The following is a 13,802-nucleotide window of genomic DNA, read 5'->3' on the forward strand; positions in this document are numbered from 1 at the left end:
CATTGGCGTTACAGTTCGCCGTGCTGACCACTCAGCTATCGGGGCGGTGTCTTAATCGAGGTGATTAATTGACAGCCTTAAAAAATTCGGCTTGACGCAGTGTCGTTCGAAGCTTATCTACTGCATGTCGATCACTCTGATTATACACTGAAGAGCAAAAGAAAGTGGTGCATCTGCCTAATATAGCGTAGGCCCCGGCGAGCATGCGGAAGTGCCACAACACGACGTGACATGGATTCGACTAATATCTGAAGTAGTGGTCAAGGGAACTGACACGACGAATCCTGCAAGGCTCCCTATAAATCAGCAAGAATACGAGGAAGTGGATATCTATTGTGAACAGCACGTTGCAAGGCAACGCAGATATAGTCAATAATGTTTATGTCTGGGGAGTTTGGCGACCAGCGGAAGTGTTTAAACTCGGAACAATGCTCCTGGAGTCACTCTTTAACAATTATGGACGTGGAGGGTGTAACATTGTCATGATGGAATTGCTCAAGTCCGTTGGAATACCCAAATGACATGAACGGATGCAGGTGATCAGACAGGATGGTTACATACGTGGCACCTGTCAGAGTCGTATCTAGACGTATCAGGAGTCCAATATCACTCCAACTGCACACGCCCACGCACCATTACTGAGCCTTCACCAGCTTCAATAGTCCCCTGCTAACATGCAGGGTCTGTGGATTCATGGGGTTGTCTCCACACCAGTACACGTCCGTCCGCTCGATACAATTTGAAACGAGACTCGTCCAACCAGGCAACACGTTTTCAGTCATCAACAGTCCAATGCCGGTGCCGACGAGCACCAGGCGAGGCGTTAAGCTTTATACCGCGCAGGCATCAAGGGTACACGAGTGGGCATTCCACTCCAAAAGCCCATATCGATGACACTTGTTGATGGCCCAGCATTGAAATCTGCGGCAATTTGCGGAAGGGCTGCACTTGTGTCACGTTGAACGATTCTCGTCAATCATTATTGGTCCCGTTCTTGCAAGATCTTTTTCTAGCCGCAGCAGTGTCGGAGGTTTAACGTTTTACCGGATTCCTGATATTCACTGTACACTCGTGAAGTGGTCGTACGGGAAAGTCCGCACTTCATCGCTACCTCGGAGAAGCTGTGTCCCATCGGTCGTGGGCCGACTCTAACACCACGTTCAAACTCACTTAAATCTTGATATCCTGCCATTGAAACAGTAGTAACCTATCTAACAACTGCACCAGACACTTGTTGTCTTATATAGGCGTTGCCGACCGCAGTGCAATATTCTCCCTGTTTACATACGTCTCTATTTGAATGTGCATGTCCGTACCAGTTTCTTCGGCGCTTCATTGTGTAATAACTACGTGAATGATGCTGAAGAAAATGGTTCAAATGGCTCTTAGCACCATGGGACTTAACACCTGAGGTCATCAGTCCCCTAGATTTAGGACTACTTAAACCTAACTAACCTAAGGACCACACACATCCATGCCCGAGGCAGGATTCGAACCTGCGACCGTAGCAGCAGCGCGGTTCCGGACTGAAGCGCCTAGAACCGCTCAGTCACAGTGGCCGCGATGCTCTGCATGAAACGTGTCCATTTCGTCAGCATTGTGTGTGTGTGTGTGTGTGTGTGTGTGTGTGTGTGTGTGTGTGTGTGTTGGGTATGGTTATCATGAATGATGAAATACGAAGTAAAGGGGCCCGACCCAGGAATCGGAATCCAAACACATCAAGAAAAAAGCGTGACTTTGAACTGGAAGTGAACTAATTATTGTGGCAGTTTGGCAGTGCTGAACGGTTCAGGCAAGATGTAGAGCACTCTGAATGGAGGACGTGAAGTGTCAACTATCAAGTAATTTTAATCGGGCTATAGATTTGAATAGGCTAAACTCGGAATGCCTCGGTTGGTAGTCATTTTCTTTTTAGATAAAGTACCGTGTGAGGTAGCTATTGGGACTGTTTTCTTCCCTTGTACGTAATTGTTGCAGTTTGGATATTTATTGAACATGTCAATGCATACACTGAGGCGACAAAAGTCATGGTATATCTCTTGATATCATATCGGATCTCCTTTTGCCCGGCGTATTGCAGCAGCTTTTGAACACGTTCCCTGAAAACTGTCTTGAGCAGCTTGCTCGGCAGCCCACACGCAACAGAAATATTTTAGAGCTTCCACGTTATTTTACTCAGGCTCACAAAGTGCTACAACTTGAAGTTACAATTGTTTTGAATCGTTTCAGGATATGTGCAGAACTGTTGAGGCGTGCCAAAGAAAACTTCAAGGCACTGAGTATGTAAGCCTTCACTTTTGATAATAGTAGGCGAAACATAAACAAAATTGATTTCAGGCACAGTTACAGAAAAATAGCTTACCGCCTGCTACTTAGTCTGGTCTCCACATGTTTCATATTGTTTTTCTTCAGTCAGATTTGAATGTTGATCATAAATAAATCTACACATACTGCATACAGTATATCTAGTCTACGCAAACTTAAGTTGCACAGAAGGTACTAAAATTAAATGAAACAATTCTTCACACAAGGTTTGGCATCTTTTAAAAAATTAAATTGAATTTATGTTTTTCTACACACATTGTTCATGTTCAAATCAACAATCTAAAAACAGTGTACCTGGTCTACACGTTCGAAGCTGCAGGCAGGAAGTTGAAATTCATTGAAACGCTTCTTTTATATATATTATAGATGGCTGCACTGTTCATACGCATCAATAGTTTTATAAAACTTTTCATCACCTATTTCACCCGTTGGGGTTGAATTCCCCGAAGCACTGAAACAAATTTATTAATTTTGTTTTATTTCTCACCAACAAGTCAAGTATCAGTTTTCACAGACATTACTTCAAAAATGATTTAGTAGTTCTTTGTAATTACTTAATAAAAACAAAAAACAGAAAGAAGCTTTCACCCTGTACTTCACCCCCTGAATTATGAAGAATTCTGAAAAGAGTTTTTATTTCTGACCAAGATACCAATTTTCATAGTTCTAATTTCAAAACTGACTTTGTAGCGATATTTAGAAAAACCTTTCATCCTCTGTTCCACCTTCCTTGTGGTGGTATTTCGAAAATTCCCTTTTTAAACGATGCCTACCGTGTAAGACCAGTCCCTACGCCAAATTTCAAGTTTCTATCCTTAGTGGTTTGGGCTGGGCAAAGATGAGCCAGTGAATCAATCTGGCCCTATTCCACCCCATTAAGGGTTGAATTTCGTAAACAGTGATTTAATTTCTAACTGAGAAGCCAAATACCAAGTATCCAAAACCAGTAAAATGCATATTTTTCAATTTCTACAAACATATTTTGATAGATTTATCTTCAAAAATGATTGCATCAAGAAATATTAACATAAAAATTTTCGTCCCCAATTTCACCCGCACAGCCGTTCAATCTCCAAACATTAAAATAAGTATTTTTTATTTCTAACCAAGAAGGCAAATTCAGATTTTCGTAAATTTAGCTTTTAAAATGAAATATTTCATAAAATATCCCCAAGCGATGTTTTACAAAAGCAATGAAACCCCCCTTTTTTTATTTCTAAGCCCCTTGAAAAATACTTTTAGTAGTTCTTTAATAGTGATTTATTCTCAAATAAAACTTTCACCCACCATTTCACCTCCATAGGGGTTAAATTCCCCATAATGCCGAAACATGCATGCCTTTATTTTTTACTGAGAAACAAATACCAGTTTCGTAGTTCTAGTTTCCAAAGTTACCTTTATAGAGTCATTTGTGAAAAAGCGTTCCATCATCTACCTCATCCTTTTAGGTGTGGAATTTCAGAAGTCCCTTCATAAACGATGCCTACAGTATAAGACTAACATCTCCAAACATCGAGTTTCTATCCTTAATAGTTTGGGCTGGGCACTTATGAGTCTGTGAATCGGTCAGGACTTTTCCTTTTGTATATAGACTAGTGAGTGACTTGTAAAACACAATACAGAGTTGTATTTACAGGAATATACGTTTATACCATGTTTCACTGCCCACAGCGCTATCGGCCACTCTGAGGTGGACTCACATACACCTGCCATGAAGGAACATAGTGACCAGCATGGGGACACCAACCAAACGAGAGGCCCAGCCCCAGCAGGACCAGTGAGAAGTCCTGTCGCCACAGCGTCCACTGCTGCCAGCGGCGTGACCACCAGCATGACCTCACAGCCACCAGTTCCCATCACAGACCTGACAATGGCCACCAGTACCTACAAAGCACAGCCCCAGGGGGGGCAGACTGTCACCAGTCTGAGTCCATCTATCAGTCACAGTGCTGACCCAGTAACGACTGCCTCATCAGTGTCCACTACCCCCAGCGAAGTCAGAGGGTCTGCAAGCCCATCGGGGCAAAGTAATAACCATCCAACTGCCAGTGGTTCTTTAGTCCATGTACCTACGCATTCTGATCAAGACGTCAGTTCCACGAACCAAAGTGCGCAAGATACAGGAGGCCCCCTGACACTCACAAGCGAAGATCTGGCCCACGGGCGACATGAGGACACCATACCATCGCCAGGCACCTTTCAGTCCACCTCTGCACCACCCACTCCCATCACCACCATCCATTCCAGTGCATCCACCACCACCGCAACCAGCACTAATGTATCAGCATCTGCAGCAGTCAGCACCAACACAACTGCTGCTGCTGCATCACAGCCACAAGGCTCCAATGGCACACACGTAGTAGAAAAGGGAACAATTGACAACATCGTCCATGGGGGAGCTTCAGCTCCACTTGCAATCACTACAACTGCATCGAATCAGGCCATCACCCATGCGGGCACCACTCCTGCAAGTGCTGGCGACAGAACCAGTGTTCCAGTTTTACAGCATCCAAACGTGAATACAGGTGAGTATTCGAATTTGTCCATTTCTACCATGATTAAGCTTCTGCTTTTTCCATAGTTTTAATTGCAGAAGTATGGAGGGATCATTATAGGTATCCATCATTTCCATTATAGACTCCTGGAAATGGAAAAAAGAACACATTGACACCGGTGTGTCAGACCCACCATACTTGCTCCGGACACTGCGAGAGGGCTGTACAAGCAATGATCACACGCACGACACAGCGGACACACCACGAACCGCGGTGTTGGCCGTCAAATGGCGCTAGCTGCGCAGCATTTGTGCACCGCCGCCGTCAGTGTCAGCCAGTTTGCCGTGGCATACGGAGCTGCATCGCAGTCTTCAACACTGGTAGCATGCCGCGACAGCGTGGACGTGAACCGTATGTGCAGTTGACGGACTTTGAGCGAGGGCGTATAGTGGGCATGCGGGAGGCCGGTTGGACGTACCGCCGAATTGCTCAACACGTGAGGCGTGAGGTCTCCACAGTACATCGATGTTGTCGCCAGTGGTCGGCGGAAGGTGCACGTGCCCGTCGACCTGGGACCGGACCGCAGCGACGCACAGATGCACGCCAAGACCGTAGGATCCTACGCAGTGCCGTAGGGGACCGCACCGCCACTTCCCAGCAAATTAGGGACACTGTTGCTCCTGGGGTATCGGCGAGGACCATTCGCAACCGTCTCCATGAAGCTGGGCTACGGTCCCGCACACCGTTAGGCCGTCTTCCGCTCACGCCCCAACATCGTGCAGCCCGCCTCCAGTGGTGTCGCGATAGGCGTGAATGGAGGGACGAGTGGAGACGTGTCGTCTTCAGCGATGAGAGTCGCTTCTGCCTTGGTGCCAATGATGGTCGTATGCGTGTTTGGCGCCGTGCAGGTGAGCGCCACAATCAGGACTGCATACGACCGAGGCACACAGGGCCAATACCCGGCATCATGGTGTGGGGAGCGATCTCCTACACTGGCCGTACACCTCTGGTGATCGTCGAGGGTACACTGAATAGTGCACGGTACATCCAAACCGTCGTCGAACCCATCGTTCTACCATTCCTAGACCGGCAAGGGAACTTGCTGTTTCAACAGGACAATGCACGTCCGCATGTATCCCGTGCCAACCAACGTGCTCTAGAAGGTGTAAGTCAACTACCCTGGCCAGCAAGATCTCCGGATCTGTCCCCCATTGAGCATGTTTGGGACTGGATGAAGCGTCGTCTCACGCGGTCTGCACGTCCAGCACAAAAGCTGGTCCAACTGAGGCGCCAGGTGGAAATGGGATGGCAAGCCGTTCCACAGGACTATATCCAGCATATCTACGATCGTCTCCATGGGAGAATAGCAGCGTGCATTGCTGCGAAAGGTGGATATACACTGTACTAGTGCCGACATTGTGCATGCTCTGCTGCCTGTGTCTATGTGCCTGTGGTTCTTTGTGATCATGTGATGTATCTTACCCCAGGAATCTGTGAATAAAGTTTCCCCTTCCTGGGACAATGAATTCACGGTGTTCTTATTTCAATTTCCAGGAGTGTAGTCTTGTGCCATGTTAGGATGAAGTCTTACAATCTGTGGGTTATGATGTATAGTCTGCCCAATGCTGCCTTGGTCATCGAGTGGGACATGTGAAGCCTCTATTTACAATTTTATTGCTTGCCCACCAAGCAATGGAAAGAGTCCAGTTGGGCGTTATTTGAAGGGACAGATAAAGAAACAAAGTGTTGGAGAAGAGACAGGACTTCATGATGCGCTAGTGACTTTTGCAAAATTGAAACACTTCGATCGGGCGAACCGAAATAATCGTAGATGGGCAAAGAGGATTGTGCGTTTGATTCCTCATGATAATAAAAGACCTATCTGACGACGTAACGGAAAATGGATTGAAGCCGTGAAGACAGAGAGGAACAAGCAGGACCTCCATGTCGCTGACGATCGTTATGTGTGGATAAATTTGAAAGAGGCATCTATCCAATAGTGAATGATGAATGGCTGATGATGACGATGGTCAAGACCATCTTCTGTGTACAGCATAAGTCCAAATTGGCCAGTCTCTCTCTCTCTGTCTCTCTCTCTCTCTCTCTCTCTCTCTCTCTCTCTCTCTCTCTCTCTCTCTCTCTCTCTCTCTCTCTCTCTCATTATTTAAGGTCGGATCATGTCTAGCGACAGCATTCAAATGGTTCAAAGCACTATGGGACTTAACATCTGAGGTCATCAGTCCCTTACACTTACAACTATTTTAACCTAACTAACCTAAGGACATCACACATAACCATGCACGAGGGAGAATTCCTTCCGGACTGAAGCGCTTAGAACCGCTGGGCCACAACGGTCGGCGATAGCATTCCTCCAGCTAAATATCTCTGATTTGTCAGTCAGACGGTAGGGTGCGATTATGGGAATGCAGTTGGAACAATTCAGATAGTCATTTCAAATTATTTGCACTGGGGCCCACCTCTGAATTCTCACGTTTTACAGGGTGTTTGGAAAAATAGTTTTACAAACTTCGGGTATAGGTTCTCTATGCCTAAACAAGAAAAAACGCCTTTAGAGCTCTAAAATGCATACTTGTGAGCTATGCGCGCTTGTTCATCTTCAATACCGTGAGACACATGTCTTCTACTGCAAGCTCATCGATTTCCTTATTTTGGGAGAAAATAATGTAGCCCACAAGAAAAAAGTATGTAGCTGCTTTGCTGCATACCCTCGTTCGATAGGACTCGTCAGCCTTTCAGTGTGTTTTTCAAGGTATCACATGGCGTATGACCAGCACTAAAGGGCGGTGCTCGAGTTTCTCCCACTTGTCCGTAGTGGATCGACCGGCGTTTTGTGTCGACGAACTCGATCAACACGCAACTAATCGCTCCATTCCACAACGGTGCTTTTTACAGATATGCAGCCCTACACACATTGTTCTTTCTCCGATGTGGATGTCCCACTATTGTTTGTCCTTGGGCAGCCAACCAAGTGGAACGTAATACGCAACGCAGGCTGCACAGTAACAAGTTCAGTCCTTGCAGACTGTAAAACACAGAAAGCTTTCTGTTTACTAGGCGCATCTTTGCTACTAGCGCGTTTTACATGACGAAAAAGGAAACAGTGAATGCCAATGTCCACAGGTATCACGGTTGCCACAAGTTCCGGAAATTAGAGAATATCAGAGAATTTCAAATATATCAGGGAAATTCGAAAAAAAACTCTGGAAAAATCTCGTTTTTGTCTCGTTGAGGTTGTTGTTGTGGTCTTCAGTCCTGAGACTGGTTTGATGCAGCTCTCCATGCTACTCTATCCTGTGCAAGCTTCTTCATCTCCCACTACCTACTGCAACCTACATCCTTCTGAATCTGCTTAGTGTATTCATCTCTTGGTCTCCCTCTACGATATTTACCCTCCACGCTGTCCCCCCAATACTAAATTGGTGATCCCTGGATGCCTCAGAACATGTCCTACCAACCGATCCCTTATTCTAGTCAATTTGTGCCACGAATTCCTCTCCAATTCTATTCAATACCTCCTCTTTAGTTATCTGATCTACCTATCTAATCTTCAGCATTCTTCTGTAGCACCACATTTCGAAAACTTCTGTTCTTGTCCAAACTATTTATCGTCCATGTTTTGCTACCATACATTGCTACACTCCACATAAATACTTTCAGAAATGACTTCCTGACATTTAAATCTATACTCGATGTTAACAAATTTCTGTTCTTCAGAAAGGCTTTCCTTGCCATTGCCAGTCTACATTTTATATCCTCTCTACTTCGACTATCATCAGTTATTTTGCTCCCCAAATAGCAAAACTCCTTTACTACTTTAAGTGTCTGATTTCCTAATCTAATTCCCTCAGCATCACCCAACCTCATTCGACTACATTCCATTACTCTCGTTTTGATTTTGTTGATGTTCACCTTATATCCTCCTTTCAAGACAATGTTCATTCCTTTCAACTGCTCTTCCAAGTTCTTTCCTGTCTCTGACAAAATTACAATGTCATCGGCGAACCTCAAAGTTTTTATTTCTTCTCCATGGATTTTAATACCTACTCCGAATTTTTCTTTTGTTTCCTTTACTGCTTGCTCAATATACAGATTGAATAATATCGGGGAGAGGCTACAACCCTGTCTTACTCCCTTCCCAACCACTGCTTCCCTTTCATGTCCCTCGACTCTTATAACTGCCATCTGGTTTCTGTACAAATTGTAAATAGCCTTTCGCTCCCTGTATTTTACCCCTGCCACCTTTAGAATTTGAAAGAGAGTATTCCAGTCAACATTGTCAAAAGCTTTCTCTAAGTCTACAAATGCTAGAATTGTAGGTTTGCCTTTCCTTAATCTACTTTTTAAGATAAGCTCTAGGGTCAGTATTTCCTCACGTGTTCCAACATTTCTGCGGAATCCAAACTGATCTTCGCCGAGGTCGGCTTCTACCAGTTTCTCCATTCGCCTGTTAAGAATTCGCGTTAGTATTTTGCAGCTGTTACTTATTAAACTGATAGTTGGGCAATTTTCACATCTGTCAAAACCTGCTTTCTTTGGGATTGTAATTATTATATTCTTCTTGAAGTCTGAGGGTATTTCGCCTGTCTCATATATCTTGCTCACCAGATGGTACAGTTTTGTCATGACTGGCTCCCCCAAGGCCGTCAGTAGTTCCAATGGAATGTTGTCTACTCCCGGGCCCTTGTTTCAACTCAGGGCTTTCAATGCTCTGTCAAACTCTTCTCGCAGTATCGTATCTCCCATTTCATCTTCATCTACATCCCCTCCCATTTCCATAATATTGTCCTCATGTACATCGCCCTTGTATAGACCCTCTATATTCTCCTTCCACCTTTCTGCTTTCCCTTCTTTGCTTAAAACTGCGTTTCCATCAAAGCTCTTGATATTCATGCAAGTGGTTCTCTTTTCTCCAAAGGTCTCTTTAATTTTTCTGTAGGCAGTATATATCTTACCCCTAGCGAGATAAGCCTCTACATCCTTACATTTGTCCTCTAGCCATCCTAGCTTAGCCATTTTGCACTTCCTGTCGATCTCATTTTTGAGACGTTTGTATTCCTTTTTGCCTGTTTCACTTACTGCATTTTTGTATTATCTCCTTTCATCAATTAAATTCAGTATCTCTTCTGCTACCCAAGGATTTCTACTGGCCCTCATCTTTTTACCTACTTGATCCTCTGGTGCCTTCACTTCTTCATCCCTCAAAGCTACCCATTCTTCTTCCACTGTATTTCTTTCCCCCATTCCCTTCAATTGTTCCCTTACGCTCTCCCTGAAACTCCGTACAACCTCTGGTTTAGTCAGTTTATCCAGGTCCCATCTCCTTAAATTCTCACCTTTTTGCAGTTTCTTCAGTTTTAGTCTACAGTTCATAACCAATAGATTGTGGTCAGAGTCCACATCTGCTTCTGGAAATGTCTTACAATTTAAAACCTGGTTTCTAAATCTCTGTCTTACCATTATATAATCTATCCGATACCTTCTAGTATCTATTCCCGGCGGGGTCAGGGATTTTCTGTGCCTCGTGATGACTGGGTGTTGTGTGCTGTCCTTACGTTAGTTAGTTTTAAGTAGTTCTAAGTTCTAGGGTACTGATGACCATAGATGTTAAGTCCCATAGTGCTCAGAGCCTTCTAGTATCTCCAGGAATCCTCCATGTATACAACCTTCTTTCATGATTCTTGACCCAAGTGTTAGCTATAATTAAGTTATGCTCTACGCAAAATTCTACCAGGCGGCTTCCTCTTTCATTTCTCACCCCCAATCCATATTTACCTACTACGTTTCCTTCTCTCCCTTTTCCTACAATCGAATCCCAGTCACCCATGACTATTAAATTTTCGTCTCCGTTCACTATCTGAATAATTTCTCATCATATATTTCATCTCTCATTTTGTCTCATCAGCATGAAATTGTTTGTTTACTGAGATGTCATGCTTCGTCGCTAGCTGGGCGCATCTGAGTTGCTGCGCCGCTTCCCCACTCTCTCGTTGTCACTGCTTCTCCCCTTGCCACCTTTCCCCACACCTTGCAGTCAGTGTTGCCACCATTACTTGCTGCTAGCCCCGAACCATGGACCTTGCCGTTGGTGGGGAGGCTTGCGTGCCTCAGCGATACAGATAGCCGTACCGTAGATAAAACCAGAATGGAGGGGTATCTGTTGAGAGGCCAGACAAACGGGTGGTTCCTGAAGAGGGGCATCAGCCTTTTTAGTAGTTGCAAGTGCAACAGTCTGGATTATTGACTGATCTGGCCTTGTAACAATAACCAAAACGGCCTTGCTGTGCTGGTACTGCGAACGGCTGAAAGCAAGGGGAAACTACTGCCGTAATTTTTCCCGAGGGCATGCAGCTTTACTGTATGATTAAATGATGAAGGCGTCCTCTTGGGTAAAATATTCCGGAGGTAAAATAGTCCCCCATTCGGGTCTCCGGGCGGGGACTGGGACTACTCAAGAGGAAGTCGCTATCAGGAGAAAGAAAACTGGCGTTCTACGGATCGGAGCGTGGAATGTCAGATCCCTTAATCGGGCAGGTAGGTTAGAAAATTTAAAAAGGGAAATGGATAGGTTAAAGTTGGATATAGTGGGAATTAGTGAAGTTCGGTGGCAGGAGGAACAAGACTTCTGGTCAGGTGACTACAGGGCTATAAACACAAAATCAAATAGGGGTAATGCAGGGGTAGGTTTAATAATGAATAGGAAAATAGGAACGCGGGTAAGCTACTACAAACAGCATATTGTGGCCAAGATAGATACGAAGCCCACACCTACTACAGTAGTACAAGTTTATATGCCAACTAGCTCTGCAGAAGACGAAGAAATTGAAGAAATGTATGATCAAATAAAAGAAATTATTCACATAGTGAAGGGAGATGAAAATTTAACAGTCATGGGTGACTGGAATCCGAGTGTAGGAAAAGGGAGAGAAGGAAACGTAGTAGGTGGATATGGATTGGGGCTAAGAAATGAAAGAGGAAGCCGCCTGGTAGAATTTTGCACAGAGCACAACTTAGTCATAGCTAACACTTGGTTTAAGAATCATGAAAGAAGGTTGTATACATGGAAGAACCCTGGAGATACTAAAAGGTATCAGATAGATCATATAATGGTAAGGCAGAGATTTAGGAACCAGGTTTTAAATTGTAAGACATTTCCAGGAGCAGATGTGGACCCTGACCACAATCTATTGGTTATGACCTGTAGACTAAAACTGAAGAAACTGCAAAAAGGTGGGAATTTAAGGAGATGGGACCTGGATAAACGGACTAAACCAGAGGTTGTACGGAGTTTCAGGGAGAGCATAAGGGAACAATTGACGGGAATGGGGGAAAGAAATATAATGGAAGAAGAATGGGTAGCTTTGAGGGATGAAGAAGTGAAGGCACCAGAGCATCAAGTAGGTATAAAGATGAGGGCCAGTAGAAATCCTTGGGCAGCAGAAGAGATACTGAATTTAATTGATGAAAGGAGATAATACAAAAATGCAGTAAGTGAAACAGGCAAAAAGGAATACAAACGTCTCAAAAATGAGATCGACAGGAAGTTCAAAATGGCTAAGCTAGGATGGCTAGAGGACAATTGTAAGGATGTAGAGGCTTATCTCGCTAGGGGTAAGATATATACTGCCTACAGAAAAATTAAAGAGACCTTTGGAGAAAAGAGAACCACTTGTATGAATATCAAGAGCTCGGATGAAAACCCAGTTTTAAGCAAAGAAGGGAAAGCAGAAAGGTGGAAGGAGTATATAGAGGGCCTATACAAGGGCGATGTACTTGAGGACAATATTATCGAAATGGAAGAGGATGTAGATGAAGATGAAATGGGAGATACGGTAGTGCGTGAAGAGTATGACAGAGCACTGAAAGACCTGAGTCGAAACAAGGCCCCCGGAGTAGACAACATTCCATTGGAACTACTAACGGCCTTGGGGGAGCCAGTCCTGACAAAACTGTACCATCTGGTGAGCAAGATATATGAGACAGGCGAAATACCCTCAGACTTCAAGAAGAATATAATAATTACAATTCCAAAGAAAGCAGGTTTTGACAGATGTGAAAATTACCGAACAATAAGTTTAATAAGCCATAGCTGCAAAATACTATCGCGAATTATTTACAGACGAATGGAAAAACTAGTAGAAGCCGACCTCGGGGAAGATCAGTTTGGATTCCGTAGAAATACTGGAACACGTGAGGCAATACTGACCTTACGACTTATCTTAGAAGAAAGATTAAGGAAAGGCAAACCTACGTTTCTAGCTTTTGTAGACTTAGAGAAAGCTTTTGACAATGTTGACTGGAATACTCTCTTTCAAATTCTAAAGGTGGCAGGGGTACAATAAAGGGAGCGAAAGGCTATTTACAATTTGTACAGAAACCAGATAGCAGTTATAAGAGTCGAGGGGCGTCAAAGGGAAGCAGTGGTTGGGAAGGGAGTAAGACAGGGTTGTAGCCTCTCCCCGATGTTATTCAATCTGTATATTGAGCAAGCAATAAAGGATACAAAAGAAAATTTCGTAGTAGGTATTAAAATCCGTGGAGAAGAAATAAAAACTTTGAGGTTCGCCGATGACATTGTCATTCTGTCACTGACAGCAAGGGACTTGGAAGAGCAGTTGAATGGAATGGACAATGTCTTGAGAGGAGTATATAAGATGAACCTCAACAAAAGCAAAACGAGGATAATTGTATGTATTCGAATTAAGTCGGGTGATGCTGAGGGAATTAGATTGGGAAATGAGACACTTAAAGTAGTAAAGGAGTTTTGCTATTTGGGGAGCAAAATAACAGATGATGGTCGAAGTAGAGAGGATATAAAATGTAGACTGGCAATGGCAAGGAAAGCGTTTCTGAAGAAGAGAAATTTGTTAACATCGAATATAGATGTAAGTGTCATGAGGTCTTTTCTGAAAGTATTTGTATGGAGTGTAGCCATGTATGGAAGTGAAACATGGACGATAAATA

The 13,802-nt window shown here is 44.0% G+C and overlaps 1 protein-coding gene across 1 annotated transcript in view; it reads left to right on the plus strand.

Moving 5' to 3' along the window:
• The window catches only part of LOC126293180 (mucin-5AC-like), a 227,332-nt gene that overhangs the window by 174,253 nt on the left and 39,277 nt on the right, over positions 1 to 13,802 (plus strand). The window contains exon 5 of the mRNA XM_049986281.1: positions 3,997 to 4,850. Coding sequence (XP_049842238.1) covers positions 3,997 to 4,850 — 854 coding nt within the window. The remainder of the gene's footprint in view (positions 1 to 3,996; positions 4,851 to 13,802) is intronic.

The sequence above is a fragment of the Schistocerca gregaria genome, chromosome 10 (genome assembly GCF_023897955.1).
Source record: "Schistocerca gregaria isolate iqSchGreg1 chromosome 10, iqSchGreg1.2, whole genome shotgun sequence".
In the NCBI taxonomy this organism is placed as follows: Eukaryota; Metazoa; Arthropoda; class Insecta; order Orthoptera; family Acrididae; genus Schistocerca; species Schistocerca gregaria.